Below are 25,837 nucleotides of genomic sequence, written 5' to 3'. Positions count from 1 at the left end.
AGGATCCTAGCCTGAAGAGGCCCAGAAAAACACTTTTAAAGTTAAAAAAATAAAACAAACAAAAAAAACATCAAAGGGGCTCTTAAGATGAGTGGGGAACCATACAAAAATTGTCTTAACAATTAAAGATATTAATCATAGGATTCAAAAAGAAAAAAATCATACCACAGGCATGTCATGAAAAAGAAACAAAAAAAATCAAACGAACAAGTCCAAATTTTGAAAATAAATCCACAAACAGAAAAATTTCACAAAAAACAGAAAAATCCAAACAATACTCAAAAAGATGTGTATTATCAAGTGTTTCAGAATAGGAAAATAATCCTAACTGGCTGAAAAAATTCAGAGGGATGCAAATTTTGGGCCTATAATTAGGAGTAGGAGTAAAAGCTTGTGAGCTGTCCAAACTCAGTAGGATCTACCAGAAAATGGTGTTCAGGCATACACATCCCAGGAAAGGTGGAATGTTTTAGGAATGCTGGACAACAATGTGCTCATAAAAGATATCAATTTGACAGATATGGAATAATATTTCTAACAAATGCCACACATTATGTGAATGAAAGTGCTGATACTATTATTCTTTTTGATAACAGGGAAAATGCAGGTTGGTAATAGTGATGATTTGTGTATGTCACAACCAACCATTTCTCAAATTTTGCACCAAACATTGAACATCCTTACAACACAGGTAAACAATACAAAGATCAATATATTTGCTCACTACTTCACATGAAGTAATGTTACAGCAAAGCTGCATTCATGGAAATCAGCATGCACATAAAGATCATTGTTCCAAGCACAGATGAGCATGCATATATTAATCACAACACAGATGATGTCATAAATGAAAACAGTACTGTAAAAGCCACCATACTTCTCTGAAGATAAACAAAACCTAAAACAGAATTAATAAACAACAAAACCATTAATCAAGCAAAGAATAAACTTGAGAAAGCACAACAACCCTGGCTGAACAATGACAATAACATTCTCAAACCTGTTTAATCCAGTTCAAGGACATGGTGGTGAGAAGCCTATACCAGCTGTGTTAGGCCGGAACCAGTCCTGGAAAGAACACCAATCTTTCCTCTGGCACAGTCGCGCACGATCCCACAGGCCAAAGTTGCTAATTAACTGGAAACATACATTTTGGGAAATAAAATCTGCACTACCCAGAATCAAATAGTACAGTATCTACCAGACTATCAGATGTGTGATTCGAGTGCAGGACACTGGAGCCATGAGGTAGCAGTGCTGACTAATTTGCCATCATTTATGTTTCAAACACCATGTCTTTGTAGCCACTTGCAAGAGCAGAGTTAATTTTCAGTATTTCAGATAACTTTTTAAAACCCTGCAAGTCATTTAAAATCTAAACCACTAAAGTGCTAATTTAGACTTCTTACAGCAAATAAATTCATGCTAAAGCTAAGCCACAATTTTATACTACTCAGATATCTAATTTTGCCGCTCTTGGAACATAATTATTCATCTTATATATGAAAGTTTAAATCTTCATTGATGCATTTTTATTTATTTTTTCTTCAAATCAATAGTAAAACTGTTATAAAATAATTTTCACATAACAGTTTTAATCGCACCCCCCTAACATTTTTTTGAAACCCTAATAAAATTGATTCCTATATTTTTTTCTGCCGATGCACCACTACAAGTTTAAAATTTCCCTACGAATAGCGAAATTACGCCACATATGGCAACATTCATGCCCCCTTTTTTGTTACTTCCCCACAGTTTGGGAACTTCTGGCTTAACATCTATTACAGAGCTGATTGTGTGGCAATTGGGTATTTGGAGAAAGAAAAGTAAGGACAGGAATTGGAGGTTAGTACGTTTGAAAGAGACAGTACTGCTGCAATAAAGTATTTAATCGAAGGTCGTTCATGGCGCAACAAGCATCTTGTGTGAGACATGAACAATCACTGCGCCACTGTGTTCCCATGTTTAATAACATGCTTTAACTCCTATCATCATGAAAATGATATCATGTATACATCTCAGTATTTTAATTATTCAGAGAGCTGTAATATCACGAATGTAATGGATTCTGTATCTTGTCGGAGGAAGAGAAAGCCCGGAAGCACGTAGTGATTCACACACATAGAGCACATAGAAGATCAAATTCAAAACAAAGCATTTAATGTGCTACTTTAGTTACGATGGGATTGAGAAACTAGTAAATTAAACGATTTTAAGATGAAGTAAATGATGTTCTACTTTAATGACAAAATGTACTACGTGAATAAAGTGGAAATTTTGAGATTACAGTTGACATTTCATGCTTTATTCACACTGTGTGCCTTTTTTTTTCTCTGTACCCTAATAAGCTTTCATAGGACACTCAGACGGTGGGCTACGACTTGCCTTTTCACGGCGAAGTTGATATGTGACAACTTTTTTTTATTTTGGGCACTGTGCGACTTTGTGAATGTGAGCTTTCTAGTTTCTCCGAAAAACTATGTCACTCGATCAACTTCCTTTTGTTGTTTATATCACTGTTTAAACCAACAAATAGTACGTTTTTCCTTGCCTCCACTTGGTATTCGCTGAAATTCTTCTATTTTCCCTCTTGCTTTTGCTATTGCCTTTTCACAGAAGGCTGAGCTTAAGGGCTATTTATGTTGATTTGCATATTCAAAGAGGTGTAATTCTGGGTGGAGTTGAGGCGGGGCAGAAGGCGCGGTGCGTTGTGCGTTACTTTTCACGCTGACCAGGACTTAATGTAGTGGAAGAATGTGGAAGTTGGCAAAAGCACAGATTCATACATCTGGATTTTTTTGTGTGTAAGCACATTTCTGCTTTTGTGCTTACGTCATGTTATAGTGTGAATTCTACGCACGCCGTTATGCATGAGGCCCCTGGTAACTGGACTCCATTATCCTGAGGTTACTGTCACGTTCCTCAAAACATTCCAGGACTTTACAAGCCTTGTACCAATGAATATCATCTTACTTTAAAAAGACCATTCATAGATTAACACAGTTCTTAGTTGATAACTTCTGAGGCTGATGAATGTTTTTCAGATATTGCTGCCAGAACAGACTTTTGGTTTTAAGTTGGTAGTTAAGATGCCTATGGATGTAGTTAAGATATGTACAGATATTATGTAATTAAGATACCCTAGCCCATGGGGCACCTCCCATTGTTGTTTTGTAAGGTATATAGGCAAGTGGAATAAGACCATGGGGCAGAGTCAAGACATAATGGAAGGAGTATATCTCTAAAATGTTTTGGAATCATTAGGGAATTCCTCAGGATCAGATGGAAGAGATACTAAAGATGGGGTAACCTGATCAGTCCATCTTATCTGTCATAGTGACCCTTAATAGGATTAGCACAGTAAAAGTGTCGTTATCACAGTATCAACTGACATCCTTTATTGGAGGTGACCCCATTGCTTAGTATCAATAGGACAAGTTTCTTAACCCGTCCTCTAGGGTTTTCATTCAGCACAAAAAGTAAATGATCCCCTACCATTCCCAAATGTGGCTTCAGGAGTTTTGTTCTTTTCACCATTGTCTACAGTACATGTCTTCCTGCTTTGAAAAATGAAAAGATTTTGCTAATAAATGCTGCCTGCTTTTCAATACAGAAATAATTTTACTATGGGTAAATGAAAGAATCTATCTATCTATCTATCTATCTATCTATCTATCTATCTATCTATCTATCTATCTATCTATCTATCTATCTATCTATCTATCTATCTATCTATCTATCTATCTATCTATCTATCTATCGGTAAGTAAGAATAAAAGGCAAGTAAGAAAGTAAGAAATCAATTTCCAAATATATCTGTTACTGTCCTATGAGATTTCCGAACACCGCAGCTTCAGTGACCTGCTTTTGTGTTGTAGTAAATTAATAGGAAGGAGAGAGGGCACTAGCGTTCAGAAAAAAAAAGAAAAAAAAAACTCGTGGTGCTGTGGAGCAACAAGGATGCACATATCTTAGCCAAAGTGCCAAAGACTGTTTGATGGGAGAAGAAAAGAAGAAGAGCAACACATTCTTTCCCGATTTCTGGTATGTCAGATTGTTGTCACGTTCATTTTCAAGCTTTTTGTCATGCTTTTGTTTCATTCATTTCATTCATTGTACGTGCACATACAGATGCTTGCACACGCACGCCGCTACCAAGCCATGCCTTTGAAAGCGATTCGTCTCGTAAAACATATTGCCTTTGCGCGGTCTTTGAGGGTGAGCGTTTAACAAGATATGCTCTGTTCCCGCACGCAGAGTTACTAAATGAAGGCGCTTTTGAAAACCATTAACCGCAAGACTGCATTTACTTATCTGCATTCAAAGGAAGGTAAATAAAACCCATAAGTTATCGGTCTAAGGGCGTCCCCTTGTCACTATAAAATGCTTTCATTAACTATTAGAAGGTAAAATTACAGCGCATTATTTCATTGTGGTCTTAGAAGAGGTGACCGTCGTTTCGGCACGAGAAAGGTGTTACTTTTACTAGAAATCTAGCAAGTTACTGTTACAGGCAAAATGTTAACTGCTGCTGCGATCTGAGCTCAATCAGTTCCTTAATTTATATTGTATATGTCATAATACAGCACACGGAAAATAATAATTTATTCCGAGAGCGTGCGTCAATGATTCATAGCCTTTAGCTCCAAAGAAATGTTTATCAATAAAGCTCTATCCTTAGTTAAGGCGCTTAGAAACCGATATATGTTAAGAAATGTTTCATACGATATGTGGGAAATATGCACTGTACAAATGTACAATGTAACTTTACTCTTTGCTAATCTCTATGAAGATTACTCTTAAATTGTGCTTCTTTAATTTTATTACAGTCTCATGCATTTATGAAAGAGGTGAAGTTCAATAAAGCCGTGTCTTGTTTTCAGTACCCTGGACAGCAATGTAGAAACGCGTCCCTTGTTTTTAACATTTATAATTCCGCTTCGTACTTTCGTAATTCACAGATAATTGGCGTAGCTAAAATGCCCATATTTTCTTGCAGAACAACTATAGGTAGTTAAAATTCACAAATCCACCTTATAAAATATATACTGTATTTAATATTAATGCCTCTGTACCTCTGTATTGTATTGTCATATAAATCACTATCTATCTATCTATCTATCTATCTATCTATCTATCTATCTATCTATCTATCTATCTATCTATCTATCTATCTATCTATCTATAAATGGTTTAAACCGTTACTATAGATAGAAATATCTAATATTTGAATTTACCTATATAAAGAGAGAAAAGGAGAGTGAAAGATAAAATCATAGTACATGTTTTACATTCCCTTAGCAGATAGCTTAGAAAATGCGTGGACGTATGTTAAGAGCAATGAAAATGTAACTCTTGAAGAGTTATTTCACAGGTCTGCTTTCTGAAATTTTATTTTATTTTCCAGTCCTTTCATATAAGAAGAAGCATACAATATGATTACTCTTGCGGGATCACAGAGACACACTGGATAGTACCTGACTCCAAAATGAATTGGGTTGCAATTTTCCTGACCATATTCTTTCGAACAGTTGTCCTCCATAGTATCTTGAATGAAAGGTCACTGGTGACGATGGGTTCTTCACAGAGATCTGTTGCCAGAATGGATGGAGACATAATTATCGGTGCTCTTTTCTCAGTCCATCATCAGCCTCCTGCCGACAAAGTCCCAGAGAGAAAATGTGGAGAGGTCAGGGAGCAATATGGCATCCAGAGGGTCGAGGCCATGTTTCATACATTGGACAGGATCAATTCAGACCAAAACCTTCTTCCTAACATTTCTCTGGGTTGTGAGATAAGGGACTCTTGTTGGCATTCTTCTGTGGCCCTAGAACAGAGTATTGAGTTCATAAGAGATTCATTAATTTCCATCAGAGATGACAAGGATGGTTCAAAATGGTGCCTTGATGGGATGACTTCCTACATTCCTATAAGAACAAGGAAACCCATTGCAGGAGTTATTGGGCCGGGATCAAGTTCAGTGGCCATACAAGTGCAAAATCTTCTCCAACTTTTTAATATTCCTCAGATTGCTTATTCCGCTACAAGCATTGATCTTAGTGACAAAACCCTCTTTAAATACTTTTTAAGGGTGGTACCTTCTGACACACTCCAGGCACGGGCAATGCTGGATATTGTCAAGAGATACAACTGGACCTATGTATCTGCAGTACACACTGAGGGTAAGACTACAGTTTAATCACAAAATCTTAGTTTAAAGGTTTCCATTCTTCACTAAGGAGTTTTTTTCATTAAGTTATAAATGTGAATACACCATCAGTGATTTGTACTAAAGACGCTTAATTCAAATTATTGTTTTTGCTTTTGGAAATAAGAGAATATAAATCAAAAGACCCTGATAGCTTTAAGGAATTCAAATAGGAAGACATAAAATGTGCATCTTTCTTTCTTTCTTTCTTTAGACAGTTGTTTGCTGCTAAATGGCAAAAGTTACTAAAATCAATTGTAAATTTGCATTTGAATTGCTTAAATATATATTGTATGTATTTTAATGAAATACAGTAATGAAATTATACACAGAACCTAATATAAACATTTAGTAATTTAGGCAGCTTTTGGTGATTTTTCAGAGAGTTCTTAACAAATGTTTCTAACTTTTATGTATGTTTTGGCATATCACAGTAGATACTTAGTATAAAAATGGTGGCATAATGTACACAATTATTTTAAACACCTATGTTAAGTGTGCTATGCTTTATGAAAATCTTTCACTTTGGATTAAAGTATTTTTTAGATTAGTGTTATTTATATTAATCAATATGCTATTATAATTGCAGACTATTCTATTCTATGTCTGTGGTAGGAGAGTCTGCTAACATATTCAATTAAGAACTCTGACTACTGATTTTTAACCCAAGCTTTAATGAACAAATCGACCAGGGGTTTTCAAGTTCCATTCTGGTGTACAAGTATGGCTACAGGCTTTCATCCCAGCCAGTTTCACAAATCAGTGGGTCACTCATGTCTCCTCAGTCTAATCATTTAGGTGGCAGTTTTTCTAATTCCTTATCCTAAATTAGAAAAGTGCTCTAGTTTGATTTTTGCATTTAGAAGAAATTCAGAAACGTGTTGTCTTTGTCAAAGTTTTCAACACTTAACGTAACCTTCCTTTACCAATTTTATATCAATTCTTCCTATTTCTGCGGAGTTTGCTTCTTAAATTGTATTCAGATACTGACAATTAGTGCTGAGCAGTGCGGACCCTGGTGCAAATGACACTGAATGTTAAAGCAGCGATGCTGTTTCAGTGTTATTTTCATTTGTGTGCTAATAAGTAAAAAAAGCTTAACTCAAGGTCAGTCTTGTGGACCACCTTAACCGGAGGTGTTCAACCCAACTACATTCTGTTTTTGACTGGACTCCTGCCATTATTAAACAAGCTGTTATTACCTAGGTTATACTTTTTTGTATGTCAATCCAGAAACTGCAAAATAGATTTATTAATTTTTAGGGGAATGTGGCTAGCATTTGTGTGTGTGACATTAATTACTGATCTTTCTCTTGCTTTTTAAGTTTTTGCTCTTTTTATGTTCTGGTCATGGAAGCCTTTTCTAAATGATTTTTTTCACAAGTGAATTTTACACTGCTGTAGTTGCTTTCTTTAGTATTCAGTGTCATTTGCACCCTTGTCTGTACTGCTCAGTACTAATTGTCAGTATTTATACAGTTAAGGGAGTCAAATCCACAAGAAAAGGTGAATAAAGAGAATGTGATAAAAGAAAGTTAACATTTAGAGAAATGGCGAAAAAAAAAACCCATACATTTCTGAATTTTGTTTGTACATATTTCTGAATGCAAATGAGAGGGAAAAAAAGACTAACTAAACAATTAGATCATTTAGGAGTAAGACTGAATCATTAATTTGAAACTAGTTGGAATGAAAACCTGCAGCCAACCTGAACTGGGAACCCCTGAAACAGACCAATTCAATACTCCGTGACCATGAATTGCATGGATTGGGTCTGGATGGATGGATGGCTTTATTACTCAGGTGTAAAGTCTTTAAACTCACACCACTGACATAAAATAACATGATAGCATAATATTTGAAAATCATCTTATCTAGTTCAGGGTCAAAGGAATATTCTTTCAGTCTATTCTGGCAGCACTAGGCACAAGACAGGAGCCAGCCAACCAATTTAGAATCACCAGTCAAGCATAACACATGCTTCTTTGGAAAGGGTAGTGAGCCACTGAGTACCTGGAGCATTAAACTACACAGACAAATAGAGATTGTGCAAACTTGACACAGATAGAAAATGGGCTGCAATCTTAATGCAGTTTCCTTAGCAGTGCATACTACCCACTGCACCGCTAGACTATCCTTACTTAATAACTGGTTCCATATTACTCATTAGTTAAAAACAAATTCACCACTTGAATTATAATCAAAATAAAAATCATGAACTGAATGGTGTCCTAATAGTTTGAACTAAATGAAATCCAATCTAGGCCGTATACCCGATTCTTGCAAGATAGGCCCCAATTCCCAAATCATTAATAATACAAATCATTCAAAAATCTTTAATAATGCAAGTCAGGTAATAACACACATAAAAGAATAGTTTGAACTAAAGTGTGCATAGCTTGCTTATTGTGTACATTCAAGCATTCATTTTTAATCTACTTAATCCCAGTCAGGGTAGAAGGGTGACAAGGCCTATCCTAGCAGCATAAAGCAGGAACAAACACTGTCGGAGTGTCAGTACTTTACAGAGCAAAATTTATTATTCTCAAATTTGCTTTATTCAGTCCCAGCAGTACTGAATACAAGGCAGAATACACATTGCAGAGCCCACTCACCTACACAACCCACTGGAACTGGTAAAATTCACTGATTATGACCTACGTATATGGGAAGGCAAGTAGAGAACCAGAAGAAAACCACGCAGATGTGAAGAGAATGTGTAAACTCCACACAGACAACAGCCAAGTGCAATCCAGGATCCTTGGTCTGTGGAACAGCAGCCCCACCACTATGCTACTATGCGATTTATTATGTACAATTTAATCTTGAATTGCTAGAAATAAGGGCCTTTTCTGGAAGCAATGAGCTGATATACGTCACACTAGTCCATCATAGGGATCATATAAACACAAACCCCGCAGCAGGAAAATGAAATATTTTCATGTTCTGAGCCCACTTATCCAGAGCCACAGGGTGGGAGTCTGGCAGCTCTGGATGGGGCACACTTGCCTACACACCCACACTCACTGACTCATAAGAACTGTATTTGGTTATTGATAATAAACATATGTATGATGCCTTGCATTATGGTCAGATTTGTACTCTTTATGTGGTAAATATGAGTAATGTTTCACTCTTTTAGTTGTATTCCCTCTCTTGTTTTTCCAGAATATAACAGATAGCACAGTGATACAGTGAATAACACTACTGCTTCAGCCTGGTTGATACCAGTAGAATATCCGTGTTCTCCCCATGTTTCCATGGGTATTCTCTGGGTACTCCATCTTTCACTCCATATGCCAACAACGTGTTAAGTTAAACGTGATTCTAAGTTGGCTTGATGTAAGGGTGTGTGTGAATGTGCCCTGTGATGGTCTATGTTCATGCTTTATAGCTGATACAGTCGGAAACAGGATTAGGTGCTTTAGAGAAGACGAAGATGGGTGGATCTTCTGGTAGTTATTTTTTTTTTTTACTATTAAGAGTAATAGAGGAGCTGCAGTCTAGAATTATTCCTCTTGGAAAATGACCATCTGTTATACATATGATAATAAGAAAATGTTTACACACTAATGAGTAGTGATGAGTGAACCCTGAAGAGTTCAGTGTGCAGTGAGTTTGATGAAATTATGGAAATGTTTCATGAACTTTGCAAAATGCATTGAAGTCAATGGGATGGAGAAACTGAACTATAATGGTGCAATTTTTTAAGGACAAGGAAAATGTCTGCCAACTATGTTGGACTGATTATTGTGGACAAAATGTGATCTGAACTGTGAGGTAGCAGTGCTAACCACTACACCACCGTGTCTCAAATAACAAAAAAGCAAATGGAATGATAACCACAAATAAATGGCCACAAGCTTACAACTCACAAGTAAAAAAATATATCTTTACGCTCAGAGTTCTAGTCTTTGAGCACACATTAGCTGTGCAACAAAGCAGAGGCATTAGATTGGCTCGTTTCATTGTTTGAATTTGTGGCACTGGATGCAGCTGCACATATTTTTGGTTTCTGATCTTTGTGCAGATGAAGAAGACAGAAATGCCTTGTAAACATTGTAAGAGATTAGAAAGACCATGATAAAGAGTTGAGGCACCACCAATGTCTTTTCAGACAAGAGTTCCACAGTGAACTGTTTTCAGAACGGTCGAACTTCCAGTCATATGTCCTTTTGGCAGGAAAAGGCGGGTCCAGGAGAACAAACACCAGAAGTGACATCAGAGATGTTACAGCTGTCAATCATCCAGTCTGCAGAGAGCAGGAAGAGAAATGAAATTAGAACACAGCACCAACTGATTTCAGAGTTATATGCCCAGTGGCAATACTATTAATATTTTCATTATAGTTAGCTAATGTACACTTCAAATGAAAATTACTGCAAGTTTATTTTGTTTAAATTGAATGACATGCATGGGTGGGCGTCCCTGCCAGGGTGGTGCATGGTCCCTTAATTAAACGGGAGGCCAGTCCTATGCTACCACAAGAAACAGAGCAAAGATCATCCTATCTTGACCAAAAGACAGGCAGAAGAAGAAGCCAATACAAGAATGAGTACACTGGTGTCTTAGCTGGGTTGGACTCAGGAACAATACCCGGCTGGAGGACAGTATAATGGAAGGCCAACATGGCAGGACTACAGGTTTCCCCCACACAATAGCAGGCAGCTTCCCTGGGCAATTGTACCTGTGCAGATACCCACAAGGCATACCCTCTGGAGCAGGCAGTTAGGTTCAGTGGGGGCTGCCAGGGTGTGCAACAGGGATCTGTCATGCCCAGTTTATGGGACTTCTGTTAGAACTCAGAAGTAATTCCATTGGGCTTTGCCCTGGCACCAGAATGGCTCCCAGGTGCATGATATAATAAACTGTTCAACCTCATCCAAGTGAGACAGAGTCTGGTGGAAGTGGACAAAGGAAGAGAAAAGAAAAGAGATAATGTGAACAGATTTATGTTTATTGCACTACTGGAACCTTTGTAGAAGGCAGTTGTGAAAATAAATCATCTTTTTAAATGGGTGTCTGTGTGGTTGTGTCTAGGACTTGAGGTTCTCTGGTGCCCCCTTGTGGTCCACAACATGCAGTGAGGAAGACTGGAGTTCTGATCACATGGTGACATCACGCATGCCTGAAGCAGCTCCGCAAATATCTTAATGGTAGGCAGGTCTGAAAGTTCTGCAAATGGTCGCTGCAGCTCTATGATGTTATGCTCATCTTGCAAAGCATCATGGGATGCTGTGGGGAAAAAATGTTCTGTAAGTTCAACTGTGGGTTGATTTTCCAGAAACATATTAGATGAACATGGTTACTATAAACACTGGTGAATTTCACCAATCCAGACTACTCATGTGCCACAACTTACTAATAACAACATAGCATAACATTCTTCAGTTTATAACTATGGGGGTCAGTGCTTATTGTGACAATGTTAGATACTGACCCTAAGTTGGGTCCCAGTGCCCGTTCACGTACACACTCACAGAAGGCCAATTTAGAATCACCAGACAACACATCTTTTAGAAATGTGGGACAAGAGCTGGAGAAGAACCCCTGAAGACATAGGGAAAATGGTCAAACTCTTCATAGGACAGCACTAGAAAGGAAACAAAAACTAAAACCCTGGATCCATGAAGTAACAGTGCTAACTACTGTGACACCATGCCATCTTTACAAGTCACAATGTTCTGAGAGATAAAACAATATAATTAAAATGAAGTGGGGAAATACAGCTAGAAGTATTCCTACTTGAGGCCGTTATTTGCAGTTGCAACACATAATCTTCGGAAAGAAAATGTTCAAGAAATGGCTAGTTGTGTACTTGTACTTAAACCTTGATCAGGGAATTGGGAATTGAGTGCTCCATTCACTGCAGCTGCTCAGTGCACTTTCCCCTTTTTCGCCTTAAAATCTCTATATGAGATATTGGGACAACTTAGCTTTACTTTCATCTAATGATCTCTATGGACTGAAGGACACCCACTCACTTGTCATGTTTTCTTTTTAAATCCTTATATAACACATGCACGAGTGTGAGATTATATGAGTATCTCTGCTTATTTACTATTATCATCCTCACTGTATAGAATAAGCATTTCTGGCACTTGTTTTTAAACCCTTGTCTCTAAACTAGGTCAGTTAGCAGTTGTTTTGGGTTGGTGCAGCAGTAAAGCTCTCTGAAGACAATGTGTTACTCTCCACATGTCTTAAAATCTTCCTTATTACACTGTCAGGCACGCCAAGATGTTTTTATTTGTGTTTTATCTATTTTTGACAAATGAACAATGCCATTTCCCTGCTTCTGTTTCAATTATTTCATTTCATACAATATCACTAATAAACACCATGGTATAGCCAGGGTCAAAAACAAATATTTCCAGACTGTGTGTTGTCTCACTCGCATCGCTGTAGCAAATTTCAAACAATAAATTGTAAGGAGAGAGCCGCATTATGTCACTATTATTTTCTCAGAGTCAATCTATTCAGCGGTAAGAACAAAGGCTACGCACTAAAGTTTGTAATTAAAGGAGAATGCCTCATGCCTTTTCATTGGCTCCTCATTGAAATTCAAGCTCAGCCACTGAATTTCTCCTTGACCTTGAAAAGTTATTTCACTTCCTTCTTTCCTCTCCTCTCTTTTATATGAAGCAAGAAAAATCTCAACATTTTTTGAAGATTGTCTGTTGGTGAATTTTATTTTTAAACAAAATGTGTTTGTGGTGTTTTTTTTTTCAACTGTACTTTGAAATTTAATTACAAAGTGCCATGCCTTTTTACTGTCCAGGGAGGGTTTCTGCCTTTAATTAGCATATGACCCTTACTGGATTAAGTGGACGGATGGCTGAATTATGCCATTTAATATACACTTTATTAGGCAAAAACTTTATCATGAAGCTACAATAATATAAATGATTATACCAGAAATATATTAATCATTAAACTAGAAGAGGTGAATTCAACGTGATATGTGTAAATGGGAACAAAATTGTCTTTAAAGATGGGAAACAGAGGGTTATAGTGAGAGTCGTCTCCTTTGGCCAGATGTCATTCTCGAATGAGAAAACATGTCTTGGGACAACTCTTTAAAAAGTGCGTCGTAGATAGTGGCCACTGAAAAGGCCTAGCCCACAGGGTTTCTTCCTAAAAATACACCTCCAGTTTCCACTTATCCATGCACCTTAAACATCTGGGGTTGCAGTTTCCTATTTCTCCTCATTTATTAGATAACTACTTAAAATAAGTATGGAAAGATCGGGAGAGAGAAAAAGAAATTGAATAGAACACATGACCTTGAGAGAAAACAGAAAGGTAAAATTAATGCTGTTATCAATTCAAGAACTCATTACCTGAAGCTTAATGATTAATTTCTGTACTGTATTTTGTGTCACTGCATGGTCACTTTGACGAGGGCCAAATTGTGAGAGTTAGACAAATGGGTCACAGCATCTCCAAAATGATCTCTTGTAGGATCTTCCCAATATGCAGTAGTTAATAGTACTAAAAGTGATCCAAGGAAAAACAACTGGTGAAACAGCAAAAGAAACCTGGGTGCCCAAGGCTCTTTGATGCATGTCGGGAGTGAAGGAAAGCCCATCTGGTCTGATCCCACAGAAGAGCTACTGTAGCACAAATTGCTCTTGGCCATGAGAGAAAGGTTTCAGATTACACAGTGCATTGCAGCTTGCTGCGTGTGGGGCTGCATAGCAACAAGACCAGTTAGAGTGCCCATGCTGACCCACGTCCACTGCCAAAAACACCTATAGTAGGGACGTGAGATGAGGACCTGGACCGTGGAGCAATGGAAAAAGGTGGCCTGGTCTGATAGATCACATTTTCTTTTAGATCATGTGAATGGCTAGGTGTGTGTGCATCATTTACATAGGGAATAGATAGCAGCAAATTCATTATGGGAAGAAGGCAAGCTGGCAGAGGCAGTGTGATGCACTGGGCAATGTTCTTTTGGGAAACCTTGGGTCCTGGCATTCATGTGGATGTTATTTTTGGCATTACCACTGTAAAGGACGGCCGGCAGCCTAACCCGGCTGGGATGCCCTAAATATGAAGGGATGGGTGAAGGCAGCTTCTTTAAGGCACTGCCTTCCCCAAGATGTTAGATGGCAGCTTCCCTGGAGTGTAGCGGTCCCCCAGATTCCCGAAGGGCACCGTGGGACATGGAGTTCTGTATCTCAGCCCTGTTGGGTACCGTGGGTGCCACCAGGGGACACTGTGGTAGGACAATGGGAGATAAGGTTCTCACCTAATCCAGAAGTACTGGCAGGTCATGTGACCGGAAGCCCAGAGGTACTTCCGGGGTGACTAATATGTCATCCACTTGACCCGGACATGCTGACAGGTCATGTGGATGGAAAAGCAGAAGCACTTCTGGGATGGACAATATATAAAGGACCAGAATGACCTCACAGGGATGAGCCAGAGTTGGGTGGATAGTGGACAAAGCTTCCTGGAAGGAGCAGAGGAGGAAGAAAGAGAAAAAGAATAACTATGTACTATATTGTTTACATTAGTACCCGGTGTTGCCCGGGAATCTATAACTGGTGAATTTCCCAAATGAAATAAACAGAAAATAGAAATCCTCAGTGTATGTCTGTTGGGTTTGAGGAGCAACAGTGCCCTCTAGCATCCACACCACCTACCTAAAGATTGTTGTAGACCACGTACACTCGTTCGTGGCAACAGTATTTCCTAATGGCAGCGGCCCCTTTCAGCATGATAATGTTTTGTGCCACCCTGCAGAAATGTATACTGGAATGGATTGAGGCAGATGACAAAAAGTTCAAGTTGCTGACTTCCATATATCTCAGTCCAATCAAATATCTGTGGGATGTGCTGGAAAAACAAGTCTGATCTATGAAGCCCCCACCTGCAAATTACAGGACATAAACGATCTGCTGCTAATGTCTTGGAGCCAGACACTACAGGACACCTTTAGAGGTCTTGTGGAGTCCATGCCTTGATGGATCAGAGCTGTTTTGGCAGCACGAGGGAGATTAACCCAATATTAAGAAGGTGTTTTTTATTGCTGTAGCTGCTTGGTGTATACATAGTATACTAGCTGTCCTCCGTGGCTACGCCCACGTAGTAGTGAAACAGGACAGTGAGGAGGGCCCTGCTCGGCTCCCTACTCCTGATGTCACGTTTCCTCCTCCCCTCTGCCCACAGCCTCTGTCTTGGATTAGTGCAAGTATATCGCTGCTGCAAGTGAACTATGATTCTCAGCACGATGACAGAAGTCGCAAAATCAACCAGAATGTTCAAACAAAATATCGAAAAAAATCGGATCTAAATCCATTAAGTAGTTCTCTCATTTGCTAGCTAAGTGGATGCGAGATACGCCCCGAGGCTGGCATGTGAGTGAGGAGGGTCCCGCCCCCCTCCCCTCAGCACGTTGCATGTCTCTCAGATTCGCACATATAAATTGGTACCGCAAGCGAACTATGATACATAATGCAATGAAAGAAGTCGCAAAATCAACTGGAATGTGCAAGCAAATTATAGAAAAAAACCCGATCTAAATCTGTTAAGTAGTTCTCTCGTGAAAGTGGACAGACAGACAGATGTTGGAATTTATATATATAGATGTTAATGTGCTGTGACAGGTATAGCATGTTTGACTTTTCCAATTAGGCAGTAATGCAAATTTACTTTAGTTATTTGTGTAGAGAAGCAGTTAGATGTTAGGTACTGTGCACCTTCGTTTATGATTTGCTGGAGTGGTATCAGTGTCATTTAGCACATTTACTACTGAGTACTGAAAAGAAGTGTTGCTCATCTTTAATAACTGAAGTTCTCTCCACCTCCTTTCACAGTTTAGTTTGAATGCATATTATATAGTTCATCTTTTCATGGATGCAGCTGCCATTTCTTTCAACCTCACATTGACTGTGGCAGTTTTGTCATAGTATTGTTGTAACTGACAACAACAGACACCTCATACATCCTGCAGCAGTTCACTTTTGTCAATAGCTCAGCGATGTCTTTGAATACCAAAGTATAATTTTGTTTTTATAGAAAGGTTATTCCTTTGCAACAAGTTATGGTTGTTTCAACACATGGGAAGTGTTCTCCGCACACACAAAACACATTTATGTGTTTACCAGAGATATTTTTAGGAGACTTTTTATTCATAGAAGTTTATTCGTGATGACCAAAGACCTGCTATCTGTTAAACCAGGCTAGCAGGTGCACCATTACTCTTTGCTGTTTAAATCAATGCCCCAAATCTAAGCTCCACCTACATGAGGCATTGAATTCGTTTATAAATTTCGAACTTGGTGAAATGTTTAATTTTTCCCACCCACTTTAAGTCAAATTCACTCATTATTGTCTCCAAATGTATCTATTATATATCTGGATCTATGAGACTATGGTAAAGGAGACTTTGTAAGAACTAGGTAATGATAATAAAGTGTCCATTGCTCCTTTTAATGAACATAAATGATCTGGATAAGAATATAAGCAACAAGCCAGTTAAGTTTGCAGATGATACCGAATTATGTGGAAAGGCAGATAATCTACAATCAGCAAAATCATTGCACAGGGATCTGAAAGGAATGTATTTGTGGGCAGATTTGTGGCAGATTCAATTTAATATAAGAAAGTGTGAGGTATTACACGTAGGAAGTAAAAATGTAAGATTTGAATTCACAGTTGGAGGTCTTAAATGTGACAATACAGCTAAGAGATGTAGGATCTAGGAGTTGTAGTGGTCTCATCACTACCAACACTTAGATGGTGTGAAGAAGACATTAAGAAGGTTAAAAGGATGCTAGGTTATATATACAATACAATACAGTTTATTTTTGTATAGCCCAAAATCACACAGGAAGTGCCGCAATGGGCTTTAACAGGCCCTGCCTCTTGACAGCCCCCCAGCCTTGACTCTCTAAGAAGACAAGGAAAAACTCCCAAAAAAACCTAGTAGGGAAAAATGGAAGAAACCTTGGGAAAGGAAGTTCAAAGAGAGACCCCTTTCCAGGTAGATTGGGCGTGCAGTGGGTGTCAAAAGAAGGGGGTCAATACAATACAGTACAGTACACAGAACAGAACAATTTCTCAATATAGTAAGAAATAAAAAATATAAATTTTAGAAGTACAGAGCAGAATTTAACAGTAGATGATATATCCCATAATAAGATTTGGATTTGTATAGAGTCCTGGAGACCTCATCCTTCAAGCTGCCTCCCCCATTTGGCCATTCCACAGCTGAAACAGTGCTGGGCCAGCCAATCCGATGAAAGGACCCCTCTCTCCCACAATTCCTGCAATCCTCCATCTGGAATGACTTTTCCTTAGGCAGGCAAAACAACTTGGCAGGTGGGCCATGGCACCAAGTGCCACATTTGAGTACCGAGAAGAAAAACAGAATAAGTGAGGGTTAGTATATAATTATAACTGTCATGTTACTTATGTTTAAGTGCTAATGTCTAACAACAGAGATGCAGTCTGTACAGTTAATCAGCAGCTCTAGTCAGGATATGCTAAACTGAAGTAGTGAGTCTTCAGCCGGGATTTAAAAGCTGAGACCGAAGGGGCATCTCTTATAGTAGCAGGCAGACCATTCCACAGTTTAGGGGCCCTGTAACTAAAAGCTCGACCTCCCACTGTTATTTTATTAATCCTTGGAATCATAAGCAGACCGGCATCTTGAGATCTTAATGTGCGCTCTGGTTTGTAAGTCATGATAAGTTCAGACAAGTAAGCCGGACCTCGACCATTTAATGCTTTATATGTTAAAAGAAGGATTTTGAAATCTGCCCTAAACTTAACCGGGAGCCAGTGTAAGGATTTAAGAACTGGAGTTATGTGTTCGTATTTTCTTGTTCTTGTAATAATTCTCGCAGCCGCATTTTGGATTAACTGGAGGCTGTATAAAGAACAGTTTGAACATCCAGTGAACACCGCATTGCAGTAGTCATCCTACTAGAGATAAATGCATGAATTAGTTTCTCAGAATCCTGTTTATTTAAAAAGCGCCTTAATTTCCTAACATTTTTAAGATGGAAGAAACATGTTTTGGACAACTTTGTAATATGCGCTTTAAATGACATGCTAGAGTCAAAGATAACTCCTAGATTGCGGGCTGATTCAGTAAAATTGACTAGGATTCCCACTGAGTTAAATGATGACAAAATATTGTTGTGATCAGCATCATTCCCTCCAACAATTAACATCTCTGTTTTATCTGTATTTAAAGACAAGTAGTTCTTATTCATCCACTCCTTTAATTCACTAACACAACTAATTAAAGACAACATTGGAGAAACTTCATTTGATTTAAATGAAAGGTATAACTGGGTGTCATCTGCATATGAGTGAAAATTAACATTATGTTTCCTAATGAGAGATCCCAGTGGAAGCATGTACAGTGAAAACAGTAAAGGTCCCAGTACTGAGCCCTGCGGGACACCATATTGAACTTCTGTGTATAATGATGGAGTACTGTCAGCACATTTCTGTACATATTGGAATTGATTTGATAAGTAAGAACTAAACCAAGCGAGCACGGTGCCTGTAAGCCCAACATCATTTTCTAGCCTGTGCAGTAAAATATAATGGTCGATGGTGTCAAATGCTGCACTTAAGTCCAACAACATAATTACAGTGGAGTTTCCTTCATCAGAGGATATCAGAATGTAATTTACAACCCGTGTTAGTGCCGTTTCTGTACTATGACCAGTGCGAAAACCAGACTGGAATTTCTCAAATAAATTGTAATGCATAAGGTGTGTCTGAAGCTGACTGGCGACTACTTTTTCTAGTATTTTAGAGAGAAACGGTAAATTTGAAATAGGCCTATAATTATTTAGTATATGTGGGTCAAGGTCTGACTTTTTAAGTAATGGTTTAATGACTGACACTTTTAGTGTATCAGGTACTGTGCCATGCAATAATGAACTATTGATAATGTTTAGGATAGGCGCTGCAAGAACATCCATTGCACTTTTTACTAGTTTTGTTGGCACTGGATCTAGGGAACAAGTAGTGGGCTTCATTTTAGAAATTAAACTTAAGACTTCCTGCTCAGTTACAGGATTAAAATTACTAAAGTGCTGAGTGCAATGTGAGACAGGGTCTGCTAAGCTAGTATTTGGTTTGTACTGTGATGCAGAGATCTGGGATCTTATATTTTTAATTTTCTCATTGAAGAAGTTAATAAAGTCTGTACTGCTAATGTCTGTTGGTATTTTGCACTGTTGATCTGAATTTCCATTTGTTAATGTAGCCACTGTTCTAAACAGTAGCCGAGGATTTTTATTATTGCTATCTATTAATGTAGAATAATATTCTGACCGAGCTTTAAAGTGGGCTTTTTTATATTTATTAACACTCTCTGTCCATGCAATTTGAAAGACATGTAGCTTTGATGTTCTCCATCTGCGTTCCAGTTTTCGACACTCTAATTTAAGAGCTCGAGTGTTTTCATTAAACCAGGGAGAGTTTCTATGTGCTTTGATCACTTTTGTTTTAAGGGGAGCCACTGTGTCCAGAGCATCTCTCAAGGTCACATTATAATGTGATGTTAGCTCATCTAAATTGTTTTCCGTGTTTACATTTGATGTTAACTGATCTAAATGGTTTTCCACAATTACACTCAACTTACTCAAAGTATCTATAAATTTTGAATCAGAATTACAATCTAGATGTCGCACTGTCTTTGTTTTAATCTGGGAGTGTGTTGGCAAGGGCAGGACCAAATCAAATGTAATTAAGTAGTGATCAGAAATAACTTCATTTAATGGAGTAATAATTAAATTTTGAATTTCAACTTTGTAAGTTATAATTAAATCTAATGTGTGGTTATGATTATGAGTTGGACCTTTGACATTCTGACAAAATCCTACTGAATTTAACAAATAAGTAAAACATTTGCTAAAAGTGTCAGTTTCCACATCAATGTGTACATTATAATCTCCCATCAGTACTACGTGATCATAATTTATAGCCAAATCAGATAAAAGGTTGCTAAATTCAGACATGAACAATGAATACGGCCCTGGTGGTCTATAGACTAGCACTATAATTGTGTTGGAATCTGTTTTAATATTTAAAATGAATGCTTCAAAGGATGTAAAGTTGCCTAAATTTTTAGAAGTGATTTGCATTTTGTTACAATGAATTATTCCAAGGCCTCCTCCTCGACCAGAATCTCTAGACTTATGAAGGAACGAGTATCCATCTGGTGACGCCTCAGCTAGGGGGACAGTGTCACATTTACTAAGCCAGGTTTTGGTGAGAAGACACAGATCAGATTTTGTACTTAATATAATATCATTTACCAAAACAGCTTTAGTGCCAAGAGAGCGAATGTTCAATAAGCAGCATTTAAAACTGTATGCTTCTTTCTGAATTGGTGATATACTTTTTGTTTTAATTTGTAGTAAATTTCTATTACAGATGCCCCTGGTGGAGGGTCTGGTTTTATCCCTTGGTCTAATTATACACCTTATTTTTTGGTTATCAATTAATTTAAGGTTTGTATCAAGACTAAATTTACTGGATGCCCCAAGACAAGGATTATGGGTAACAGCTTCAGGAAAGTAACAGGTGGGATAAACAACAGCCTGTGATTTAAGATCACATGACTGCGGCCTGGATGGTGCTCTAATCAGTCAACCAGGCAGTTTTGCTGCCATATTTTGGGATAATACATAAGATCCCCTCCAGTTAGGATGAAGACCATCTCTTCTGAAAAATCCAGGCCTTTCCCAAAAATCATCCCAATTGTTCACAAACGCTATGCTTTTGTTTGCACACCAGGTTTCTAGCCAGCAGTGAAGGGAATGCAATCTGCTATAAATCACATCCCCTCTATATAATCTTGGTAAGGGGCCAGATACAACTAAATTCCGACATTTTCTTTTAGCTTTGATGCAAAGAGAGATGAAGTTCCTCTTTAATACCTCAGATTGCTGTGAATAAATATCATTAGTGCCGACATGCAGCAATAAGGTAGATACTTCATCATCGGCGACACGGTCCAATGCGGCCTCTATGCCAGAAATCTTGGCCCCTGCGAGGCACTTAACATGAACTGCTGGTTTAACATAGTTTGGAATTCTAACATTCCGCACTATGGAATCGCCAATTATGAGCACTTTCTTATTCTCAGTTTCCACAGGCGCGCTGCAGAGTGCTGAGAATCTGTTCTGGGTCCGAATTGGTGACCTGGGTGCCAGGGGACTACATTTTGGATTCTTAGACCCCCGTCTTACTGTTACCCACTCGCCCTGAGGCTGAATTGGTGCTGCTGACTTTGGCCGTGCACTGACTACAGTGGGGCCAGGAGAGGCTGAAGCCGAATCAGATGTAGCCGAATTGTCTAAACAATTTATATCACGATAAAAGTTCAAGTCAAAGGATCTAGGAGTTGTAGTGGTCTCATCACTACCGACACTTAGATGGTGTGAAGAAGGCATTAAGTAGGCTAAAAGGATGCTAGGTTATATATCACGATATGTAAAGTTCAAGTCAAAGGAAATTATGCTTAAGCTACTGCATATTTATTGTTTTAGTGAGGCCTCATCTGGAATGCTGTGCAAAGGTTTGGTCTCCTTATAAGAAAACAGACATAACAGCACAAAGAAACTCCAGAAGAAAAGTGGCTAGACTGATTCCAGGACTGACAGGGCTGAATTAATGAAACAGGTTTATATTTTAAGAAAAACTGAGAGTTGACTCCTTTCCGTTTAAGCAAACCTACATTATATGGCCAAAGGTATATGGACACACTTCCATACTATTGAGTCCAGGTGTTTCAGCTTCACCTATTTTTAACAGGTATATAAAATTGAACACATAGCCATGCAATCTCTATTGACAAACATTGGTAGTAGAATAGATGAACCTGAAGGAATTGGTGACTTGGCACTGTCATAGGATGCCACCTTTGCCACAAGTCAGTATGTAAAATTTTTATTCTGCTAGATCTTCTCTGGTCAACCTTAAGTGCTATTATTGTGAAGTGGAAATGTCTAGGAGAAACAACAGCTCAGCTATGAAGTGGTAGACTACGCACACTCACAGAGAGGTGCTGTTGAATGCAGAAGCACCTAGCATGTAAAAATCTCATTGTGACTGGAAGCAATATCAGCACAAAAACTGTGCTTCATGAGCTTCATGAATGGGTTCCCATGGACAAGCAGATGCAAACAAGCTTAAGATCACTATGCACAATGACAAGTGCCTGCTGGAGTGGTGTAAAGCACACTGCCATTGAATTCGGGAGCAGTAGAAACGTGTTCTCAGGATTGATCTATCTCTCTTCACTATTTGGCAGTCTGATGTACCAATTTGTCTTTGGCAGATGCCTGGAGAAAACTACCTTCTGGTGTGCATAGTGCCTACTGTAAAGTTTGGTGAAACAGAGAATATGGTCTGGGGCTGTTTTTCAGTGTATGAGCTAGATCCTTTGGTCTCACTGAAAGGTACTATTAATGCTACAGCATACAAAGACATTTTAAACAATTTTGTGCTTCCAACATTGTGGCAATAATTTGGGGTATGCGCTTTTCTGCACGTAAGTGACGGCCGGAAGCCCAGCCTGGCCAGGATGCCCAAAAAGTGGAAGCATGGGAGAAAGCAGCCTCTTTAAAGCATTGCTTGCCCCAGAATGCTAGATGACATCTTCCCTGCAGTGTCCTGGATTCCAACAGGGCATCATGGGACTTGGAGTTCTGTATCTCAGCTCTGTTGGGTACCATGGGTGCCATCAGGGGGTGCTGTGGAAAAACCATAGGGCATAAGATTTTTGCCTGACCCGGAAGTGCTGGCAGATCACGTGGGCAGAAGAGCAGAAGCACTTCCGAGTTGGACAATATAAAAGGATCAGACTGACCTCATGGGACGAGCTAGAGTTGGGTGGATAGTGGACAAACCTTGCTGTGAGGAGCAGAGGAGGAAGAAAGAGAGAGAGAGAAAGAGAATAACTGTGTGCTATATTGTTTATTTACTTGGGGCAGTGGTGGTGGAAACCTTGTAAAGAGTTTGACAAAAATAAACAAGCTCCTGGTGCTTTTAACTTGTGTCCTCAGTGTCTGTATGTTGGGTTTGAGGAACGACTGTATCCTCTAGTGTCCACAGTCCATACAGACATGGAGGAACTTAAGTGGCCTGCACAGAGCCCTCACCTCAACTGTACTGAACACCTTTAGGATGAAGTGAAATGCTGATTGCAAGCCAGGGATCTCATTTATAAAATTGTGGATTTGAGTGTGAAAATATGTGTACACCAAAATAAAAAAAAATCTGATTTATAAAACCTGGCATATTGCACATTCCTAGTGCATATGTGAACATGCCTCATATCCTATCTAGTTGCCAACATAAAACAATCATCCACCTACATATTCATTTATAATGCTGCAGAACTTCATTGGCCACTACAGCAGTCTTCCTACTGACGCATCAAGACCCGCTGCCTGCATTCAAGAGTACTTGGGTACACTCCACAACTGAGCGTGCAACATTAAGTGCAGCATTATAGCACCTCTCTGCTGCATTCTGGGGGCTGAGAAAAGGCATAAAGCGCCAGCATCTGAACAGGTAGTCACTATCACCTGGCACATGTAATATAGTGATTGCTGTTACAATAAATAGTACAGGCTGATAAACGGAGGGTTCAGCCAGTTACCTTACTAATAATCCAGCCACCACATACAGCACCATCATGTCTGCCAAAGCTGCTTTGCCTCATAATAAATGAATCGCAGGGTGACCAGACCACGGAGACGCAATGATTCTCAGCCTCAACTTGACATCATGGATGACTTCTGCGTTAATGGAATGTAACTACCTACGGTTAACAAAAGCAGCTCAATTTTTGCGAGTTGCCTTTGCTGTACTATGAGTGTAGTCTAGTGCTTCAGTTACATTAGGAGGACTGTACATGGCTGGAAATTGTCTTTTAATGGTGGCAAAAACATGTTATGTTTTATAAATGTACACCCGCACAATATAAACTGGATGTATGCCTCGCCAGTTGGTTAATGGCTTCCAGCACATTGGGTATGATGGATTGAAGCTTGGCTGAGATATTCCTGACCTGTCCCCCAGTTCCCTGAGAAGTGGCAACAGATAACCTATTTAAACTAGGTAAACTAAAAAAATCTTTAGTGCAAATACACAGCATTGGCCCTCTTAAAAGGTAACTATAATAGATTTTTTATGCCACAACTATCACTTTGTCATGTAATATATTTGTCACATCAGCGCACATTCTAATAATGGCTCAATGATATGATTTTTTATGCACAAGTAATCATTTTGCAGGTTTGGATGCATTTCCCTACTTGATCAAGGGTGTTGTCATTTCCCAATTTCTCTGAAATGGTATGCAGTGATGAGTCAGAGTTGCATAAATATATACACTTTATCTTGTCAAGTTTTATTTTATAAATTCTGTTTGTGTGGAAAGCTGACTATGCACATTTTGAGCCTCTTTTTGTCTGTATGCAAATTTATCTGACTCCAGATATTCTTGTCCAGAATCAATACCTAACCTCACAAATTTCTTTTGGATTAAAGGGCACAAATTACCACAGACACATTGACAAAATCTCATGGAAAGCCTTCTTTAGAAGAGTGGAGGCTGCTATGACCACAAAGAGTGGAATGGGGAAGTGGTCAACTTTACATTAATGGCCGTGGTTTTGGATAATGGGATGTCCAACAAGCTTACGTATATAGGTGTGAAGGCAAAATGTCCATAAACATTTAGCCATAAAGTGTAGATCAAGAGGTGACATGATTATTGTGTTTAACAGTATGAAATGGGACATGGAAAAATTAATAAGTATTGTGAAGAAAGCACAAAGAACAAATATAAAGATTTATAGAGTCCACCCCATATACTGTGGAAAACAGCACAAGTAGTCATACAAGACTGATGAGGAGAGGGAAGGCTTTGGTTTTATAGGTGAAGGACAGGAAGGGGTGGGATCTCAGGTGGAAGTGAGGTCTGCAGGAGGGTGTGTCATAGCAGCAGAAGTAGGCGGAGTCTTAAATAGGTTTTCCTATCTGGTGTTCTGTGAAAGAGGGAGAAAAGGCATTAGTACTGTTCATCAACCCCTGGCTCTGCATCTTACTCCCAGTTAAGCACTTAGACTGCCTCCCATGCACACGTGTGTAACAGTATGTAGTTTGTAGTGATGTGCAAAATGATTCTTTTTAGTGATTTGATTCATTTTATTCAGTTCACCAAAATGATTTGAAGCTTTGAATCACTGATTCGTTCACTTCAAAAACAACAAGCTATATTCTAGTTTAATGTCTAGAATAGTATCATGACAGTGTAACAACTTCAACCACCAAACAATGCAAACAATATAAAGGGCAAGTAACAAAGTTATTCACATTTAATACTACTAATAATAATAATCATCTTTATTGAATTTTGAAAATAAATAAAATTTTAACAGTAAATAGAAAAAAAATTGTACAAATAGAACCTTAATTAGTGCACAGATCATGATAAAAGTATGATAACAATGAAATATGACTAAATAAAACTGATTTCAGTTTTGGATTAATCTCCCGCAATTCCTTATATCCCGTCCTTTCTGATGCAATCTCCCATACATATATCATCAGTGAAATGAAGTGAGATTTAACGTA

General features: G+C 38.6%; 1 protein-coding gene across 5 annotated transcripts in view; it reads left to right on the top strand.

Moving 5' to 3' along the window:
- The first annotated feature begins 3,928 nt into the window (after window positions 1-3,928).
- The window catches only part of LOC114648704 (metabotropic glutamate receptor 1-like), a 384,098-nt gene continuing 362,189 nt past the window's right edge, over window positions 3,929-25,837 (top strand). Inside the window, exons 1-2 of one of the 5 annotated variants that reach the window (XM_028797884.2) lie at window positions 3,929-4,044; window positions 5,408-6,182. In XM_028797884.2, the coding sequence (XP_028653717.1) occupies window positions 5,489-6,182 (694 nt within the window). In that variant the 5' untranslated portion in view covers window positions 3,929-4,044; window positions 5,408-5,488. Of the gene's footprint in view, window positions 4,045-4,165; window positions 4,331-5,363; window positions 6,183-25,837 lie in introns of those variants that run through there. The other 4 variants (XM_051925288.1, XM_051925289.1, XM_028797885.2 and 1 more) reach the window with 4 other exon arrangements.

Source organism: Erpetoichthys calabaricus, chromosome 3 (assembly GCF_900747795.2).
Source record: "Erpetoichthys calabaricus chromosome 3, fErpCal1.3, whole genome shotgun sequence".
In the NCBI taxonomy this organism is placed as follows: Eukaryota; Metazoa; Chordata; class Cladistia; order Polypteriformes; family Polypteridae; genus Erpetoichthys; species Erpetoichthys calabaricus.
Note: the sequence above shows the minus strand (reverse complement) of the source record. Positions and strands in the feature narration are given on the sequence as shown.